The sequence below is a fragment of the Diceros bicornis genome, chromosome 4 (genome assembly GCF_020826845.1).
Source record: "Diceros bicornis minor isolate mBicDic1 chromosome 4, mDicBic1.mat.cur, whole genome shotgun sequence".
Taxonomy (NCBI): domain Eukaryota; kingdom Metazoa; phylum Chordata; class Mammalia; order Perissodactyla; family Rhinocerotidae; genus Diceros; species Diceros bicornis.
In genome coordinates this window covers 84,595,924-84,617,400 of record NC_080743.1, presented here as the reverse complement: position 1 = coordinate 84,617,400, position 21,477 = coordinate 84,595,924, and the positions used below count along the sequence as shown (strand labels likewise).

The following is a 21,477-nucleotide window of genomic DNA, read 5'->3' as shown; positions in this document are numbered from 1 at the left end:
CATATTAGATACAGATGTTACTAGTTGAAGTCTCAGAGGAAAGCCGTTTTTCCCTTTTAGGTAGTGGGGCATATTCTGAAACAATCAACAATCATCTACTGAGTCCCTGCTATGTGCTCAGCACCCTGATTGACCTGTACAAGAGAGTGAATAAGATCTGACCCCTGCCCTCAGGGAACTCATTCTGGTTGGAGAACAGTCACTGTACACAACTCTCTTACCATGTGGTAGGTTTAGGTACTCTACCTGAAATAGATAAAAATATTTTGAGGGCCCAGTAGGAGGAAATGTTCATTTTTTGTGGGGGAATTTGAGAAAACACAAGAGTGGTGCAATGTATCTTCTGTGATGTACATAATCTGTTTCTTCTCAACCACATTCCCAATCCATAATATAAATTTTAAAATATAACTGTGATATCATTGGACAGGAAAGACAGTACCATCCAGTGGGTTCAACATTAGAAGAGAAATTCCACCTGCAAGTTTCTGTATTAACATTATAATCTATCAAAATGAACCACTCATGTCTCCTGAGCTGCAAAGGATTTTTGTACTGACAAAGTCTGAAGAAGAATAAGATTAAATTCACAGCTCACCTCCACTGGGGGTCTCTACTTTGCAACCTGGGATTTTCCTGGTAATGACATTTATCATTAAATTTGGCTCATTTTCCACTCTCTAGTGGTGCATCAGTTGGCGAATTTAAAGGGTTTGTTGCTAACTTCTAGTATCTAAGCTGTAGGTGAATATAATAAAACACTTACTCCAGGATGGTTGTGATGTGATTTATAATAAGGTATATTTGGTCTTTGTCCCATTTCTGGCACAGAGCTCCTAAAACCCCTGGAATTTCCTGTGATGAGAGCGATAAAGGTGTCTCTTGTTATGTTAATGAGGTGACTTTTGGAAAGCACCTAAGACTGGGGGCTGGTTACCAGGAGAACCAACCAAGTAATTAGAGGGTTGGAACTTTCAGTCCCAATTCCGAACCTCCTGGGAGGGGAAGGGTTGGAGCTGGAAGTTGAAACAGTTGACAGTGGCCCACGATTTAATCAATCATGCCTGTGTGATGAAGCTTCCATAGAAGCCCAAAAGGGCAGGTTTCAAAGGGCTTCCAGATTGGTGAACCTGTGGAGATTTGGGGAAAGTGGCATGCTGGAGCTCGGCGAGGGCATGGAAGCTCCCCACCCTTTCCACATACCTTGCCCTATGCATCTCTTCCATCTGGCTGTTCCTGAGTTATATCCTTTTGTAATAAACCAGTGATCCAGTAAGTAAACAGTTTCTGAGTTCGGCAAGCCGCTCTAGCAAATTTTAATCAACCCAAGGAGGGGGTTGTTGAAACCTCCAATCTATAGCCAGTCAGAAGCACAGGTGATAACCTGGGCTCGGGACTGACATCTGAAGGCAGGGGTGAGGGTAGTCTTGTGGGACTGAGTCCTTAACCTGTGGAATCTGACTCTATCTCCAGGTACGTAGTGTCAGAGTTGAGTTGAATTGTAGGACACCCAACTGGTGTCGGAGAATTGCTTGTTGGTGTGGGGAAACACCCACACCCACACACATCAGAAGTGTGACCAGACCCATAAAGGTCGTCTTTCTTCTTTTAAAGGCACAACACGCAGCAGAAATAGGAGCCGATGGCATCGCTGTCATTGCACCTTTCTTTCTCAAGCCGTGGAACAAAGGTAAGTAGATAGGTCCAAATGCACAGTGCCTCAAGTGGTCCACTTCTTTTTGGTTTTGTTCAAAATGCTTGTATTTAACTCATGAAAGTAAAGTTTTATGGACTGGAGGCATGCAGTTGCATTGGTACAGTGGTTCTCCCGAATATTTGGCCTCCCTGGATCCATAAAATAAGACTCCATTAAAGGGCTTCAACTCTTGCCAAGAGTTCCCAGTGAGTCATCCACCAAGCCCTGGGTCAACCTATGGGTGCCTGTGTTTGGGTCAGGGGTCCACTCCTTGTCCAGTCGGTTGTGCAGAGTGTCAGGGTTACATGGCAAAGTGTGGGACCATTTTTCTCAAAAAAGAACAACATAAATGATGGGCATTTTGACACTACATATTCTATTGAAGGTTGAGTAAGTGATGAATTTGGAAAGAGTTTTCACAGAAATATCCGTTATCTTCCAAAATATCAAGTTACTCCCTTCCCCTTCTCCTCTGCTTCCTCTGTAGAAACTATTTGTGGTTTCCAAGTGTGCTGAGTCTTTTTCATCCTTTTGATTAGCAAAAAAAGAAATACAAATTTTAAAATGATTAAAAACAGACACGATGTTATTTGTATGCATGATTAAATAAATCCATAACTAAATGTATAGTGGGTCAAAATTACCGTAAGATATCACCTATTATTGATAGAAAATAGTTGTTAATATAGATAAGTAATTTAAATACTGCTATTTTAAGAGGTTAGAATGGAACATTTTAAAAGTTTTTTTCCACATGGTTTTAAAAGATTTTACATGACTACCTTTCACAAAAGATAGAATAGCAAATTGTACATAATTTTGGCAGAAATATTTATCATAGACAAAATACATCATCACAGTATTCAGATGAAGTACATAAGATTCTCTCTCCCACTATCCAAAGTGTAAGCAATTCTGCTGGATTTATCTATCATCTGCAGTAATGTTGCAGTTGAAGCTCACATTGGATAACGTAGGAAATCCTAATTCCTCAATAAGCCAGAGTGAGGTCTCTTCTGACGTATCTGAATTTCTCCCAAAAAGGGAGAAGTACCAAACTATGGTTGACTGTTATGAGATGTGCCACTACTCTTATAACATTCCTCTTTAAACAGATGTTCTTTGTCTTTTTATAGTAGAATTTTCTCAGTTACAACTTGATTATTCTGATTCTTATGCAGAGTCCTTATTCACTGACCACACTTAGCTGCCCTCTGGGGTAAGAGGGCAAGTGCCCTATTGATGGGCCTCTGGTTTTTATAAGAGTATTTCATGAGCTTCTCTTAATATGTGGGAAGGTTCACACCCATTTTGTTTTTTAATCAGTGTATTAGATTTTTGGGGCTGTTTCATTTTCAGATTCATTTTTTTTATTGAGGTAACATTGGTTTATAACATTATATAAATTTCAGGTGTACATCATTATATTTTGACTTCTGTGTAGATTACGTCATATTCACCACCCAAAGCCTAATTGCTATCCATCACCATACACATGTGCCCCTTTGCCTCTTTTGCCCTCCTCCTTCTCCTCGTCCCCTCAGGTAACCACCAGTCTATTCTCTGTGTCTAGGTGTTTGTTTATTGTTATTGTTTGCTTTTTATCTTCCACATATGAGTGACATCAAATAGTATTTGGCTTTCTCCATCTGACTTATTTTGCTTAGCATGATACCCTCAGGGTCCATCCATGTTGTCACAAAATAGCAAGATTTCATCTTTTTTTATGGCTGAGTAGTATTCCATTGTGTATATATACCACATCTTCTTTATCCATTCATCCATTCGTGGGCACTTAGGTTGTTTCCAAGTCGTGGTGATTGTGAATAACGCTGCAATGAACATAGGGGTGCATATATCTTTCAAATTAGTGTTTTTGTGTTCGTGTTTTTGTGTTCTTTGGATAAATACCCAGAAGTGGAATAGCTAGATCATGTGGTGCTTCTATTCTTAATTTTTTGAGGAATCTCCATACTGTTTTCCATAGTCGCTGCACAGTTGACCTTCCCACCAGCAGTGTATGAGGGTTTCCTTTTCTTTACATCCTCTCCAACACTTATTATTTCTTGTCTTGTTAATTATAGCCATCCTGACAGGTGTGAGGTGATATCTCATTGTGGTTTTGATTTGCGTTTCATTGATTTGATGATTAGTGATGTCGAGAATCTTTTCATGTGTCATTGGCCATCTGTATATCTTCTTTGGAAAAATGTCTGTTCATATCCTCTGCCCACTTTTTAATTGGGTTGTTTGTTTTTTTGTTGTTGAGTTGTATGAGTTCTTTATATATTTTGGATATTAACCCCTTATCAGATATATGATTTGCAAATATGTTCTCTCAATTGTTAGGTTGTCTTTTCGTTTTGTTGTTGGTTTTCTTTGCTGTGCAGGAGCTTTTTAGTTTGATGTAGGCCCATTTGTTTATTTTTAGTTTTGTTTCCCTTGCCGGGGGAGACATGATATTCAAAAAGATACTGCTAAGACCGATGTCGAAGAGCGTACTGCCTGTGATTTCTCCTAGGAGTTTTATTGTTTCAGGTCTTACATTCAAGTCTTGAATGCACTTTGAGTTAATTTTTGTGTATGGTGTAAGATAATGGTCTACTTTCATTCTTTTGCACATGGCTGTCCAGTTTTCCCAACACCATTTATTGAAGAGACTTTCCTTTCTCCACTTTATGTTCTTGTCTCCCTTGTCAAAAATTAGCTGTCCATAGATGTGTGGGTTTATTTCTGGGTTCCATTATCTGTGTGTCTGTTTTTGGGCCAGTCCCATGCTGTTTTTATTACTATAGCTTTGTAGTATATTTTGAAATTGGGGAATGTGATACCTCCAGCTTTGTTCTTTTTTCTCGGAATTACTTTGGCTATTCGGGCTCTTTTGTTGTTTCATGTAAATTTTAGGATTCTTTGTTCTATTTCCATGAAAAATGTTGGGACTTTGATAGGGATTGCATTGAATCTCTAGATTGCTTTAGGAAGTATGGACATGTTAACTATGTTAATTCTTCCAGTCCATGAGCACAGAATATCTTTCCATTTCTTTGTGTTTTCTTCAGTTTCTTTCAACAATGTTTTATAGTTTTTAGTGTATAAGTCTTTCACCTCTTTGGTTAAATTTCCTCCTAGGTATTTTATTCTTTTTGTTGCGATTGTAAATGGGATTGTAGTCTTAATTTCTCTTTCTGCTCCTTCATTGTTGAATGTATAGAAATGCAACTTATTTTTGTATGTTGATTTTGTACCCTGCAACTTTATTATGTCTAATAGTTTTTTGGTGGATTCTGTAGGGTTTTCTATATATAAAATCATGTCATCTGCAAACAGTGACAGTTTTACTTCTTCCTTTCCAATCTGGACCCCTTTTATTTCTTTTTCTTGCGGATTGCTCTGGCTAGGACTTCCAATACTATGTTAATAAGAATGGCGAAAGTGGGCATACTTGTTTAGTTCCCATTCTTAGCTTTCAGTTTTTCACCATTGAGTATGATGTTAGCTGTGGGTTTGTCATACACGACCTTAATTATGTTAAGGTACTTTCCTTCTATACCCATTTTATTCAGAGTTTTTATCATAAGTGGATGCTGTATCTTGTCAGATGCTTTTTCTGCATCTATTGAGATGATCATGTGATTTTTAGTCTTCATTTTGTTAATGTGGTGTATCACATTGATTGATTTGCGAATGGTGAACCATCCCTGCATCCCTGGAATAAATCCCACTTGATCATGGTGTGTGATCTTTTTAATGTATTGTTGCATTCAATTTGCTAGCATTTTGTTGAGGATTTTTGCATCGATGTTCATCAGTGATATTGGCCTGTAATTTTCTTTTTTTGTGTGTTGTCCTTGTCTGGTTTTGGTATCAGAGTAATGTCGGCTTCATAGAATGAGTTAGGAAGCTTCCTCTCCTCTTCAGTTTTTGGAAGAGTTTGAGAAGGGTAAATATTAAGTCTTCTTTGTATGTTTGGTAGAAATCATCAGGGAAGCCATCTGGTCCTGGACTTTTGTTTTTTGGGAGGCTTTTGATTACTGTTTCAGTCTCCTTACTAGTGATTGGTCTGTTCAAATTCTCTATTTCTTCTTGATTCAGTTCTGGAAGGTGGTATAATTCTAAGAATCCATCCCTTTCTTCTAGGTTATCCAGTTTGTTGGCATATAGCTTTTTTTTGTAGTATTCTCTTATAATCCTTTGTATTTCTGTGGTGTCCTCTGTAATTTCTCCCCTTTCATTTCTGAATTATTTATTTGAGCCTTCTCTCTTTTTTTCTTATTGAGTCTAGCTTAAAGTTTGTGAATTTTGTTTATCTTTTCAAAGAACCAGCTCTTGGTTTCATTGATTTTTTCTGTTGTTTTTTTAGTCCCTATTTCATTTATTTCTGCTCTGATTTTTATTATTTCCTTCCTTCTACTGATGTTGGGCTTTCTTTGTTCTTCTTTTTCTAATTCCTTTAGGTGTACTGTTAGATTGTTTATCTGAGATTTTTCTTGGTTTTTGAGGTAGGCATATATTACTATAAACTTCCCTCTTAGTACCGCTTTTGCAATATCCCATGAATTTTGGCATGTCATATTTTCATTTTCATTTGCCTCCAGGTGTATTTTGATTTCTCCATTGACACTTGTTTAGTAGCATTTTGTTTAATCTCCACATATTTGTGGCTTTTCCAGTTTTCTTGTAGTTGATGTCTAGTTTCATGTCATTGTGGTCAGAAAAGATGCTTGGTATTATTTCAGTCTTAAATTTATTGAGACTTGTTTTGTGGCTTAATATGTGATCTATCGTGGAGAACTTTCCATGTGCGTTCAGAAAGAATGTGTACTCTTCGGTTTTTGGAGGAATCTTCTGCATGTATCTACTAAGTCCATCTGGTCTAATGTGTCATTTAAGGTCAGTGTTTCCTTATTGATCTTCTGTTTGGATGATCTATCCATTGATTTAAGTGGAGTGTCAAAGTCCTCTACTATTATTGTGTTACTGTCAATTTCTCCTTTTATTATGTCTGCTAATAATTGCTTTCTATGTTTAGGTGCTCCTATGTTAGGTGCATAGATATTTACAAGTATCATGTCCTCTTGTTGGATTGTTCCCTTTATCATTATGTAGTGCCCTTCTTTGTCTCTTATTACAGTTTTTGTTTTAAAGTCTATTTTGTCTGATATAAGTATTGCTGCCCCAGCTTTCTTTTCATTGCCATTTGCATGGAGTATCTTTTTCCATCTGCTCACTTTCACTTTGTGAGTGTCTTTAGGTCTGAAGTATGTCTCTTGTATGCAGCATATATGTGGGTCTTATTTTTTTATCCATTCAGCCACCCTATGTCTTTTGATTGGAGCATTTAATCTGTTGACATTTAGAGTAGCTATTGATGAGTATGTACTTATTGCCATTTTGTTACTTTTTTCTGGGTGTTTTAGTAGTTCTTCTCTATTCCTTTCTTGTTCTCTTGGTCTCTTCCCTTGTGATTTGATGGCTTTCTTTAGTATTATGTTTGGGTTCTTTTTGCTTTATTTTTTGTGTATTTATAATAGGTTTCTGGTTTGTGATTACCATGAAGTTCATATATAATAACCTATGTAAATAGCAATCTATATTAAATTGATGGTCTCTTAAGTTTGACCTTTTACTAAAAGCCCTACACTTTTACTCTCCTCCTCCCACATTTTATGTTTTTGATATCATATCTAACTTCTTTTTGTATGTGTGCATGTGTATCCCTTAACCTCTTATCATGGAGATAAATATTTTTAGTACTTTTGTCTTTTGACCATCACACTAGCTTTATAGGTGGTTTTTCCACTACTTTTACTGTATATTTGCCTTTACCAGTGATTTTTTTTCTTTGATAATTTTCTTATTCCTATTTGTGGTCTTTTCTTTTCCACTTAAATCCCTTTAGCATTTCTTATAAGGCCAGTTTAGTGGTGATAAACTTCTGTAGTTTTTGCTTGTCTGGAAAACTCTTTATCTCTCCTTCTGTTCTGAATGATAAGCTTGCTGGGAAGAATATTCTTGACTAGGTTTTTTCCTTGCAGCACTTTGAATATGTTTTGCCACTCCCTTCTAGCCTGTAAGGTTTCTGCTGAGAAGTCAGCTGATATAGCCTTATGGGGTTTCCTTTGTATGTAACTTGTTGCCTTTCTCTTGCAGCTTTTAGGATTCTCTCTTTAATTCTTGCCGTTTTTAATTATAATGTGTCTTGGTGTGGGCCTCTTTGGGTTCTTCTTGTTTGGTGCTCTTTGTGCTCCTGGTACCTGGATGTCTGTTTGCTTCCTTAGGTTAGGGAAGTTTTCGGCTATTATTTCTTCAAATAGGTTCTCTGCCCCTTTGTCTCTCTCATCTCCTTCTGTGACACCTATAATATGGATTTTAGTAAGCTTGATGTCCCAGAGGTCCCTTAGACTATCCTCTTTCTTTTTAATTCTTTTTTCTGTTCAGCTTGGGTGATTTCCTCTGCTCTTTCATCTAGCTCACTGATCCATTCTTCTGTCATCTGCTCTGCCGTTGATTCCTTCTAATGAATTTTTCATTTCCGTTATTGTATTCTTCATTTCCGATTGGTTCTTTATGTTTTTCAGTTCTTTGTTGAAGTTCTCACTGTGTTCATCTATTCTTCTCCCAAGTTCATTGAGCATTCTTATGACTGTTAGTTTGTACTCTTTATCAGGTAGATTGTTTATCGCTGTTTCTTTTAGTTCTTTTTCTGAGGATTTGTCCTGTTCCCTTATTTGGAACATATTCCTTTATCTCCTCATTTTGCCTATTTCTCTGTGTTTATATCTATGTATTTAGTATATCAGCTACATCTCATAATCTTGGAAATTTGGCCTTATGTAAGAGATGCCTTATGGGGGCCAGCAGTGTGCTTCCCTCTCATCACCAGTTCCAAATGTTCCAGGAGTGTCCCCTGTGTGGGCTACGTGTGCCCTTCTGTTGTAGCAGGGTTGCTCTTGCTGTGGACACACGGGTAGGCTAGGCTGCCCCCCGTGTAGCTGGTTGTAAGGCTCAGCTGTGTATGACTGCTGTGGTCACTTTAGTCACCTTATTGAGCTGGGCAAGCTCCTGCATGGCTGGCTATAAGGTCTGATAGCACACAACTGCTGCTGTTTTACTGTTAAGTGAGTCAGGCCCTCAGTGTGGCTGGTTGCTAGGCTCAGGGACTCACAATGGCTGCTGGCCTCTGGTGAGGCTCCCTGCAGCGCTGGGCTGTTGTTGGCTCTCTCAGGAGCACACATGAGTGTGGCTGGCCTCAGGCATGGCAGCACACAATGGGGTTTGAGGCATTGGAAAGAGGGGCAGATCTCTTGTGTGGCTGTTTGAGATTGGCAGCACACAAGTCTGCTGTGGACAATGTGCCCCACTGCCCCCAGAACCACAGACCGTGCCAACGTAGGCCTGCCATTCACGTACACCCCACCAAGATAGACCCACTCACCCTGCTGCGGAGTCCCACACACCTCACCTAGGTGGGCCCACAGGCTTGCTGGTGGGCAGGGCCAGTTCCTCGGGCAGGGTACCTGCCCTGGCTGTGCTGGATTAAATCGGTGCTCTAGTGGGCAGGGCAAATCCCTGTGCTAACAGGCCAGAGGAAGAAATCCAGTGGTGTCTGCCAGCGTCTGTGTCAGCACAACAGCCCTATTAGGTCACAATAATCACTGCCGCCAGTGTTTCAGTCCTGGGGAGGTGGGCCCAGCTGCCTCCTGCCTGTCTGAGATGCACTCAGAGCTTAGCAAGAGAATCTCTTTTACCAAAGGACTATGCACCTTTCTTTCTGGTGATTTTGTCTTGGTTTCCGGAATGAGTGAATCTATACATGGGCCCTTTAACAGCAGGCTTTCTTTCCCTGAAGTTTGATAGTTTTTCTGTGGGTATTCCCTGTTGGTTTTAATGGCAAAGCCAGGTATTATGGGAACCCGTCTCGGTTGTGCTGAATCCAAAGGCTGGGATGCCTATTATGGCATAGATGTCCCACTCAGATCCCCCCTACTCTTCCAAGAAAGGCTTTAAGATTGCCCCCAGCTGTGAAGCGCTGTGGCTAGGATGTGTTTTTTCTTCAGCAGAGGTGTATTTCTGCCCGTTTCACCCTGTCAGTGTTCTCCCTAGTTGTGGGGTTCTATTTATCCAGTTTATAGATCTCTCTCAGAGGAAATGGTTCCACAGGGAGTTGTAGATTTGTTGTGTCCATGGGAGGAGATGAGTTCAGAGTCCTCCTACACTGCCATCTTCCCAGAATCCTCTGCATCAGTTTTTTAATAGCACTTTAGTATGGTAGGAAAGGGCCGGCCCTGTGGCTCATCAGTTAAGTGCGCGCGCTCTGCTGCTGGCGACCCGGGTTCGGATCCCGGGCATGCACCAACGCAGCGCTTCTCCGGCCATGCTGAGGCCGTGTCCCACGTACAGCAACTAGAAGGACGTGCAGCTATGACATACAACTATCTACTGGGGCTTTGGGGGAAAAAAATAAATAAATAAATAAAATTATAGTATGGTAGGAAAGTGATCATACTATTTTGGCTTTTCTACAAAAAGGAAAATAAAACTGAGTGAAGTGAGTTGCAAAGACATTGCAGTTGCAAGGTCCGGGGATGGTAAGGGTAGTCAAGAATTTTCAGCTTTCATAAAGCATGGTTGCATTTCATTAGATGGTTCATTTTTTACCAGGGAAAGGCAGTGTTTTACACTTGTTCACACTATGACTTTTCCTGCTGTTCTTTCAGATGTCCTGATTAATTTCCTAAAGGAGGTGGCTGCCGCTGCCCCTGCATTGCCATTTTATTACTATCACATTCCTGCCGTGACAGGGATAAAGAGTAAGTACTGCTTCTTTCCCTCCACCTCTCACATCTTACTCTATTCCGCTAAGAAACCCCCACTCCGTCCCACCCCACCCCACCCCACCCCACCTCGCATCACAAAAGCATAACACTGTTGACTAGATGTTCCAATTGCTTCAAAATAAGTCACTCATCAAAAATAAGTCAGCCCTGGGGCCGGCCTGGTGGCCTAGTGGTTAAGTTCACACGCTCTGCTTCGGTGGCCTAGGGTTCATGGGTTTGGATCCTAGGCACAGACCTACACATCGCTCATCAAGCCATGCAGTGGCAACATCCCACATACAAAAAATAGAGAAAGATTGACACAGATGTTAGCTCAAGAACAATCTTCCTCAAGCAAAGAGGAAGATTGGCAACAGATGTTAGCTCTGGGCCCATCTTCCTCACCAAAAATAAAAAAATAAGTCAGCCCTTATCAACCATTGACACCACCTTATAATGGAAGTTAAGTATGAAAGACTAGTTGGCCCCCAAGCGCTTCTAGAAGACACTTTGTGTCTGTCACACACACCTCTCCTTATATGGGAAGACACAGCCTGTAAGCGCCATAGGACAGGGACTGTGTCTACCTTGTACCCTACACTATTCTCGTTGGCTGGCACTTAGGAAGGTACTCTGATCTCTTCTCACTTTTCTTCTAGCTTTTCTTTTATTATTATTATACTTCTCCAGCGAGAAGATTGTTACAATTAGATGAAATTTCTTAGAAGATTATTTTTTAAATCTCACTGCTTTCTAACTTCCTTAAAAGAAAAAACAGAAGTTGTGCTTTATAAATTTATAAATATCTATCTACTGTCTTCAAGGAACGGAAGACTTGGGGCTATAATTTGACAAGTACATAGGAACTACTAGGGCCTGCGCGGTGGTGCAAGCGATTAAGTGCATGCACTCTGCTGCGGTGGCCCAGAGTTTGCAGGTTCGGATCCCAGGTGCACACCAAAGCACCGCTTGTCAAGCCACGCTGTGGTGGCATCCCATATAAAATAGAGGAAGATGGGCACGGATGTTAGCTCAGGGCCAATCTTCCTCAGCAAAAAGAAAAAAAAAAAAGGATTCGCATCAGATGTTAGCTCAGGGCTGATCTTCCTCATAAAAAAATAAATCAAAATTTTTAAAAAGTACATAGGAACTGCTAGGTGAAGGCAAGTGATTATGTCCAGTCTGCAGTCAGTTCCAGCTGAGAACAGCCCCTGGTAGCTCAATGCAGCTGTGTAGGGCTGTATGAAATGTTATTTGACATTTTCCAGAGGTGTGCAGGTTAATGAGGCATTTATTGTTTTGAGCAGTTCGTGCTGAGGAGGTGTTGGATGGGATTCAGGAGAAGATCCCCACCTTCCAAGGGCTGAAATTCAGTGACACAGATCTTTTAGACTTCGGGCAGTGTGTTGATCAGAATCGCCAGCTACAGTTTGCTTTCCTTTTTGGGGTGGATGAGGTAAGTCACCCCCTGGCATATCCCAGTAGGTTAGTTTCTGTCCAAAACAATTTATGTAGCATCATTTCTCTTTCTCTTTTTCATAAAAGTGAATACTCTTTTCTTTCTGATTAGCAACTGTTGAGTGCTCTGGTGATGGGAGCGACTGGAGCGGTGGGCAGGTAAGCATGACTCATTTTTCCCAATGGTTATAAATGTACAGTACCCCTCCAGGGGCATTCATCACCTAAGTAGTTACCCTTCTTGCGTGTATACCTTTTCTGATGGAAGTTGCCTTTCTTTCCCACATTCTTTCAGTGAAAGGGAATTTAGAGCTTAGCAGTTTGTTAGCAACTCAGTCATTATTAGAAGCACTGTTGGATTAGAGGTGAGGCACACAAGCTGAGAGCATGCACAGAAATCTCTTGGTTATGAATAACAGAAATCCATTCAAGCTAACTTATGTAAAAGAAGGTAAGTTATTATAAAATACTGGGAAATTACATAAAACCCAAGAGGAGGAAGTGCAGCCAGGCCTCAGGATGAGAACCTGGAACTGCAAAGCCCTCAACAGCCAAGGCAGATTGTTCTACGTCTGTGGTCCTCTGGAGACTCTCACCTCTGCATCTCTCTGCACATCCCTTTATTTCCCTCTCTTTCTCTCCAGATGGGCTTTCTCTGCTTCTCCGTGCACAGGGCCAATCATGATGCCCAAATGGAGCATCTCAGGATATCACTAGGTAGCGCTGCCTAGTGAGGTGTCCACCTAAGGTCCAATCAGCTGCAGCCAGGAACATAGAATGCCTACTCAGCAGAAGGCTTGGGGAAGGCTGGCAACTCCATTAGCATGTCCACTGCACATGTTAACCTAATTCATTAGAAATATACCTGCAAGCAGATTGATTGAAATATTTTCATTAACTGAAAATACATTTCCTCCCCGTAGGAAAAGTACGGGAGAAGCAAAGTAATATTCATAAAGTGTCTTGGTGAGCTTGGCTTTGATGAAGGGTGATTGAGTTGAATGGTCTTTATGGCTTATTCACCAAGCCAGGATGGCGTGTGGCATCCATCACCAGTATAAGGACATTTCTGCCAAGGAAACCTGGATGCCTGCATTTGTTGACTGTGGAAACTTTTTTTCCCTGGAAATGCTTACTTTTTTGACTCTTGTTTTTTGGCCTCCGTACTAGGCATTTTGATTCTGTCAACATAGTCTATAAGCAAAGTACATTTGGTTAGACTTCATTTCTTCTTAATTATAATCACATTCCTCTCTGTCTAACTGAGGATACATTTAAAACCACTGGGATTCAAATTTTAGGATTCTGAAACTCCTCAGACATTCATGTACATATTGTGACTTAGGAGTGTTTCACATCTACCAGTGACTTCGCTATTATATTTTATTTTTCCTTAATTTATTACCAGAAGATAATGTGAACTTCACGTTCTTGGAATCTCTTGCTGTTGACTCTGGGGTCTACATATATGGGGGTACCAGCAACAACATTCTGTTCTTGGTACATCAAGATAAATACATTTTTCTGATACTGACTTAGCATATGAGAAGTCATTAGAAACTGGGGAAATATCCTTGTTACGAATTTCTATAACCTTCCACCTTGCTGGTTTCCCTAAGAATTCAGTAATTAGTCTAAGATGTTTGTCTTTATTGGTAAGTTAGGGATTTTTTTTTAAGTTCACAAGAACATTTTATCAGATCAAATAACATTCTCACCTTCAGTTTTGTTGAATTGTGATAGAAGGCAGCATGAAGCGATGGAAAGCCTTTGTGACAACTCTGTAGCCCGTCTTGGAACTGAGTTTTTTCACAGTGAAATAGAAACCAGTTGTACCTTGCAGGGCTTTGAGAGGATTAGACATAATTTACGTCAAGCAGTTAACAAATGGTCTCTCATTTTATTATTATCATTATTAATGTTATTATTAGAAACTAGTCTCAGGTAATATGTAAGTTGGCAAAGAATTTAGGTAATCTGTTGGGATTTGCCCCTTTTACTGTGGTGCTCTGTTCACCCAGTTCCTCAGCAGAAGGCTTTGAGGACTCTCCTCAGATATTACACTTTATCCACAGTTCTTATCCAGCGTTGCCCCCCAGTGTGGGCCCCGGGACAGCTGCTGGTCTCAGTCGCTCCCTACCTATTAGACTTCCATCTTTCACTTTTTTTTTCTTTTTCCTAACTTTATCCTTTTTTTGTTTTTCTTCCTTTTCTTTATTCCCTTTGGTGTTCTCTGCTTCCTCTTGGCCCTGCTCGGTGTTGCTGGAAGACTCAACTGAAGACACCTGATCCTCAAATAGATTAGGGCCTACAGATAGACTTCTAGACACCTGATCCTCTAATAGATTAGGGCCTATGAATAGACCTCTAGAAGTCCAGGTATGTTTTTTCCTTTTAAGCAGCAGAGGGGTTTGAAGATCTGGACCTTTCCCACTGAGTTATTGATCCTGCAGTGTGTGCTGTTTTCTTTTCAGTACCTATAATTACCTGGGAAAAAAGACAAACCAGATGTTGGAGGCTTTTGAACAAAAGGACTTCTCTTCAGCCCTGAACCACCAGGTTAATTTTTTCTTCCCTTCACATAAATCAGGCTTTTTTCTTCCCCACTGGATAATTCTTAGGCTCTCTCATCAGCATTCCTACCACACCTGCCCTCCTTAAAATCGCCTAGCTGCCTCTTTCTTTGCTTTCTTTCTGTTTCTTAATTTTTCTTGTTTAAAACCAAACCTGGGGCTGGCCCGGTGGCGCAAGGGGTTGGGTGCACGCGCTCCACTGCGGTGGCCTGGGGTTCGCCGGTTCGGATCCCGAGCGTGCACCAATGCACTGCTTGTTAAGCCATGCTGTGGCAGCGTCCCATATAAAGTAGAGGAAGATGGGCATGGATGTTAGCCCAGGGCCAGTCTCCCTCAGCAAAAAAAGAGGAAGATTGGCATTGGATGTTAGCTCAGAGCTGGTCCTCCTCACAAAAAAAAAAAAAAAAAAAAAAACAAACCTATCCCCATTGTCTGTGTTCCCTACACATCTAATCAGGACAGGCTCCATACGGGAATGTTCCTCTCTGTTCCTCCTAGAAATGATCTTATTTTTACTGTATGTTCAAAGTATTTTTGTGACTGTAAAATAATAGTGATAGATCTCTGGGAAAATAACCACATGCCATCCCCTTGAGGATGTCACACCTGAGTCACCAGAGTATCTGAAGAATCTATGAAGCTGCTAACATAAAATGAGGAGACTTAATCCAAAGTCAGACAGGTCAGTCTTCTTAACCCTGGAAATGTGCTGAGAACTGAAAACATCCACCAGGCAGGAAACAAGAGCCGAGTGGTTGATCCAGAAGGAGACACCGGCTTTGAAACAGGAAAAGCAGCAGGAGCTGGTGTGTTACAGGGAAGACCCCAGAGGAAATGGTGGCTGCTGTTAATGTTACATGGAGGACAACCTCTCTGTGCAGAGAATGAATAGCCTCACTGAAGGGTAGAACCAGTCTCAGCAGCTGAGTAGGGTGTGTACTTTAGGTAAATGGAATGAGGTGGAAAGAAATAGGGTAGGCACAAGGGAAAGACTTTTAGAGGCCAAGAGGCACAGGGGTTTTCAGAATAATAAAAACGGCTGAGGAGTATCCCAAGAAAATAAGTGGGAATGAAAGGCATATGCAAGATTAGAGCAGGTGGTCAGTCCCAGTAAAGCTCAGATAAGGGGTCTTTTTGAACAGGACAGGCCACCATCAGGACAATCAGATTAGAGAGCAGAAGTACAAAGCATCCTCGAGGTTAGAGGGAGTGACCTGAGCTCCAACCCAGAGAGAACATGAGGAGGCAGTTGCCAGGAGTGATTAATTATCCCCCACCCTTTAGTCCTGAACATTAAGCCAGGCTAAATCTACTTTCTACCTAAGGTTTAAATAGCTTACTTAATATTCCCCTTTGTTCAGCCCCAGACCAAGTGAAGCTGAGAGCAGGAACCGGGTAGGGACTTTGGAAGCTATGCCGAGTAAACTAAACATTGGCAAGACTTTGGTTTGAATTAAGAGACTAAGTCTGAATTGTGTGGACTCTGCCATCTCTTTGCATTCCTCGTTATTTTTTTTTTCCTGGGCTTCCCAGAAAAAGTTATTTCTGAAAATTCCAACCTGTTCTGAGCTGAACAACAGGGAAATCATAGGATAGAGTAAACTGAAACAGCTGTGATATGGACCTTTTCACTTAGTGGTTTCTTTTATTGGCTGATCTAGTTTCCATCTCTCTTTTTTTTTCCTTTACTCCCACTCAAATCATCCCACTCAACAGTATTGGTAAGGAATTTAGTTGACCACATTCCTTGTTTCTTCTTACAGAAGGCAAGTGCAAGTGGGTCTTGTTTACTCATTTATTCATATGCCAAGGGCTGAGCTGAGGACATAGTTTCAAAAAGGCTGGTCTCTGCCCTAAGGGAGTTTGCAGTCAAATGAAGAAGCAGACAAGGAAAAAGTTAGGGCTAAACTTATTCATTCTCATGGACTTAAATGCCCTCCGTTATATTTATGTAAATGAAATGACACATGTACAAAGATATTCCTTACAGCATTGTTTATAATAGCAAAAGACGGAAACAACCCAAATATCCATCCATAATGTTAAATACATTATGTTTGAGTTATGCAGTGGAATTACATACAGCCCTTTAAAAGGAAGAGATGGGTTTATATATACAGATCTGGAAAGATCTCCATGATATATTAAGTGTAAAAAGCAGCAAAGTACAAACTTGTGAATGTAATGTGCTACAGCTTATATGTGAGGGAAAAAAGAACATATGTGTTTGGAAGGCTCTCGGTATTAAATTTTATTCTGCATTGAATTTTTTATTATTAGTATCCAATTGATTAAAACAACATGAAAGTAAAATGTTATTGAAAATGCATCTCTTAATGAGATGGATGGGTGTCTTTTTTTATGAATTAGTTCATGAATTCATGGATGAATGTTACTTAATGCTAGGATAAGTTAAAATTCAGCATCGATACTATTTCTGTTTTTTGATTTTAGAGAAATAACTTCTGTGAAACCCCATTCCTATAAATTAGTAGATAAGAATGGAAAAAATTTTGTTGTAGCAATGTCACTCAATTCTTCGAACAGTTTTTGAATCATATGCCAAAAATCACAGAATGCTTGATCATTTAATGATTTTCAGCTGACAACCTGAGTAACAACATTGAAAGCAATGTTGAAAACAAAAAACTGAAAACTCTATGATTTTTTAGAGGACTTGTTATCCATTAATTAGAGGAATCACTCTGCCACTCTTTGTCAGTGCCAATACCAACATTTTGATTGGCTCCTTTATTTGGTTCCCAGAGGTGTCCTGAGGCAGTGATATAGGAGGTATGTTTTTCAAAAATGGGAGAAGAAGGACTGTGAAAGGGGAAATATAAAAGGACAACCTGCACCTCCATTACATGTGAATTCTTATTCTGATCAATTTTAGAAAATAGCACTTTGGAAGTTGAGGATATATAAATTGAGTCCAGTAAATCTTAGCCTTCGCCAGGTGCCCCTTAGGTGTCTTGACAGGTGCCCCAGAGGTTAGTGTACCCCACTTGGAAAACAACTGCACTAGCTGATAAGTTTACCTACGTAAGCCAGATGGATAAAGGGTGCCTTCCGCCATCTTAACTCTCTCTGGTACAATTCTATCATTGGAGCTTCTTTTCTACATGGGCCCATTTTATAAACTTGTGTGTATGAAAAGATCCTATCTTCTCCTGGATGGATCTCAACCATCCTCACTTGGCTGTTTTTCTCCACTCTGACACACCTTTAGAAAACTAAGGTGTGTGGACTATTATAGACGGGAGTTTCTGCAATTTGACCTCTAAATGCTTTAAATTGTTATCACAGTTCAGTAATACTGACTATAGATTTGTTTGTTCCTTTCCAGTTTTGTATTCAGAGATTCATCAACTTTGTGGTCAAACTAGGTAAGTTTCCTGCTTCGTCTGCTACTGGAGAGTGTAAAGGAAATGGACTTCTCTGAGGGTTTCAGAGAAAGTGAGGGGGGACTTTCATCACTCTGTCTGAAAGTCCAACAAGAACACTTTTTAATGCTTTGTTGTGCGCAGAGTTTTATTTCCAATACTAACCTTCAGGGCCAACCCTATAAAATGGTGAAGTAAACCTAGTTGGAAGGTCTTTGGCACCCTTCTACAAATCTCTCTCCTCCATTTTAGCACTTTGTTCACCTCCCCGCTCTGTACACACACCACTTTTTGTTCCTTCTCTCCTATACCAGCAGCACTCCTTCCCTTTACTTGCCTCTGCTTATTAAAATTCTACAGCCACACTATAGCTGATTTCAGCCTAAGTGCTTGGAGGAAGGGAGTTTGAATATAGATCTTACTAAACCGTGAATGACTGAAAGCTCTCCCAAGAGTGTCTGCAATTTAAAAAGAGTTTGTTCACACAAATAAGCTTAAATAGATGGAGGTTTGGATAGACGACAAGGTAAAATTTGAGGAAAATATGATGAATTTGATTAGAAAAACCTCTCCAGAGTCTCCAAGTCTTATCCCATAACAAATGACCAAGGCCACCATTCACTCCACTTCTGCAAGAGATTGGCCCTTCCTGAGAACCTGGGTCAAGTCCAGGAAAAGTTTTAGGTTTATTCTTGGCAGACATCCCACCTCCTCTTCAGAGCCTTTCTGCCTCATCCTGGCAACTCCTCCCGAGCCCCAAGCACCTGTTATGTATTATGCCCTTCATTCTCATAGGGTTCTCAGCTAGCTCTCTTAATCCTTCAAAGACAGTGTTTCCCATTTGCTTTTCCACCTTCATGATTTTTGTCATATTTGTGTGCCATGAGTGCTGTTAGTTACCTATTATTATCCCCTTGTCCTAAGCAATATTTTTCCCAAAATTTTGGTTTTGTTATGATAGTTATATGTTCCTAAAGTGCACTAAAGTAGATATTGAACTATTAAATTTTTAAAAGAACTAAAAGTTTATCTGTGTTTATAAGATCATTTTGCATACCAGCAGTAATACTGCAACAGTTTTGCAAAATATACCTCTAAGATATTAGCTGAAAGGATTTACTCTTTTGGCAGAATATTTGCATTTTAAAAGGAGACTCCTAAAGATAGTTTTTATGGTCTAAAAGAACATATCTTAAGACTTCCTTGAGGATTGGAGTTTTCATGGTTTAGTCAAAGACAGACTTATCTTAATAAACTTTAAGTCTTATGAAGGTAGCTCCCTATTCCACTATTCATAATAAGCCTGGGAGGGCCATTTTGCATTCATCAAACTATAGTCTATATATTTAGTCATGCTAGTATTTTTCTTTCTAATGCTCAATTGTTACTGTAACTAAGTTCACTTAGCAAAAGAAAGTTATTTATCATACCTTGGATCCAAAAGCAATAGCTAGTTAAGAAAACAAATATCTTTCTCTCTGTGCTGAATTCTGGATTATTTTCTTAGATCTACCTTCAAAATCACTAATTCTATCTTTAGCTATGTTTTCTCCTGTTTAGTTTCACTAATTTTATATTTTTCATTTACAGTATTTCTTTTTGGCTTTTTTTCCAAATCTTATTCTTTTTATATGCCCTTCATTTAGCCTATGGCTTCTACTCTTTCTTTTTCTCCATGAAGTCTCTTTCAGAATTTTGTATCATGTGAAATTTGTCAGCTGTGGCATTTGCTGGCTCTCCTGCAGCTTCTTTTTCCTTATGTGCTTTGTAATTTCTGAACTCATCTTCAGAAACTGTCATTTTCTGGGCAATCCTTTGTGCTCTAGGTTGTGAGGTGTCCAGTCAAGTGGTTTTACATTTGCCTCTGCTAGGACACTATAGTTTCACCAGTTCTAACCAGTCTTTAGGTTAATTTCTTAGTCTGGTTCCTATACCAAGTGTGTAATGCAAATATGGATCCATATTTATATACAGCACAGGCTTGGGGTTTCTTTCATATGATCTTTTTCCATCCACAGCCCTGGCAGAAGTCAAGCTTCTTTGCCTCTCTATCCCCAGGCCAGTGGGCTGGGCTTTTTTCTATTGCTTTTCACAGAAGGCTGGCTACCAGTTTCATACAGGGAATTTAATTCCAGGTCCTTGCTGTGCACAGACCCAAGGATTCATTTTGCATTCCTGCTCCAGTTTTATAACACCAGCTCTAAAACAGTAGCACTGACTCATAAACTACTTTAAATAGTGCATTTCTCAGGGACTTCTTAGATGTGCTTGAGCTAAATTCTCTCCTAGAGATGAAGTCCCTTTGACTTCATTGGTCATTTGACCAACAACGGTATATCCCTGAGTCAGATTATCCTGATGGACCACTTGGCTTCAGCTCCTCCTCACCACTCTGACCTCTTTATTCCAGATAACTTTGGTCCCTCCTTCTTTGAGGTTGACTTTGCATCTTACTTTGAGTCTTTGTTTTACAGTTTGTCAACTTGTTAAGAATTTTCCAGCATTTCTATGTATTTGAGGCAGGAAGAAGGATTTCCTATGTCTGCTCGGTCTGCCATATTGACTAGAAATGTTCCCATCTTTTAGTACCACCTTATCCTATTGTAGTAGTCACTGTAAGAATATGATCTCTGCTTTGGGATGTTTGTGGTGAAGCTGACAGTCCCAGTCACGTTTCCTCATTTATTTTTCCTGTCTAGGTTTTGGAGTGTCACAGACCAAAGCCATCATGACTCTGGTCTCCGGGATTCCAATGGGCCCACCCCGGCTTCCACTGCAGAAAGCCTCCAGGGAGTTTACTGATAATGCTGAAGCTAAACTGAAGAGCCTGGATTTCCTTTCTTTCAATGATTTAAAGGAAGGAAACTTGGAAGCCTGTAGTTAGTGCCTCTCTATTAAATCAGAGTGTGTACATTGAGACATAATCCACCTTGAATAGTGCATTCATTTCTCAAGGACTTTTTAGAAGAGCTTGAACTAAACTCTCTGCTAGCAAATGAAATCTCACGTCAATCAACAAGTATTTAAGTACCTACTATGATCCTTAAAAAGTTTTATTTTGTGAAGAGGCAAAAACTCTAAAAGGAGTCATGAGCCCTAAGTCATTCAGTATTTCACACAATTTTTGTGGAGAAATTTCTGCTTATATGGATGAGATGGAATCAGAAGGAAAATTGTAATTGGTTAATTTCAGCTGCCTTTATAAAGGAGCTCTCATTATCTTGATTTCTGATTCTTAATCCTATTTTAAATTTTTCTAATTTTAAACCACTATAATGTACTTTCATTTTAATAAATATTCATTTGGAATCTAGGACAACTCGGAGCTTTTGCTTTTAGGCAGGCACACTAACTTTAATGCCAAATTACAACATGACTCAGCTATACACAACTGTTAACACACCAGCTCACTTGGCTGCTCAGTCTAACTCTAGAACATCTGCTTTCAGATTAATTGCAACATCACAGTTTTCCCCCCAAACAATGGGTAAGGTGAAAACTTGCTTCAGTTCTTATAACTAAAGGGCCCACTAGAGTGGTTTTCACAT

At 39.9% G+C, this 21,477-nt stretch overlaps 1 protein-coding gene across 3 annotated transcripts in view; it reads left to right on the top strand.

The window, feature by feature from the left end:
* The window catches only part of NPL (N-acetylneuraminate pyruvate lyase), a 40,202-nt gene extending 18,960 nt beyond the window's left edge, over positions 1 to 21,242 (top strand). For 2 of the 3 annotated variants that reach the window (XM_058539912.1, XM_058539911.1), the window contains exons 6-12: positions 1,615 to 1,690; positions 10,414 to 10,506; positions 11,820 to 11,968; positions 12,083 to 12,129; positions 14,445 to 14,529; positions 17,893 to 17,932; positions 20,629 to 21,242. In XM_058539912.1, coding sequence (XP_058395895.1) covers positions 1,615 to 1,690; positions 10,414 to 10,506; positions 11,820 to 11,968; positions 12,083 to 12,129; positions 14,445 to 14,529; positions 17,893 to 17,932; positions 20,629 to 20,813 — 675 coding nt within the window. In that variant the 3' untranslated portion in view covers positions 20,814 to 21,242. The remainder of the gene's footprint in view (positions 1 to 1,614; positions 1,691 to 10,413; positions 10,507 to 11,819; positions 11,969 to 12,082; positions 12,130 to 14,444; positions 14,530 to 17,892; positions 17,933 to 20,628) is intronic. The other variant, XM_058539913.1, reaches the window with a different exon arrangement.
* The last annotated feature ends 235 nt before the right edge of the window (positions 21,243 to 21,477 follow it).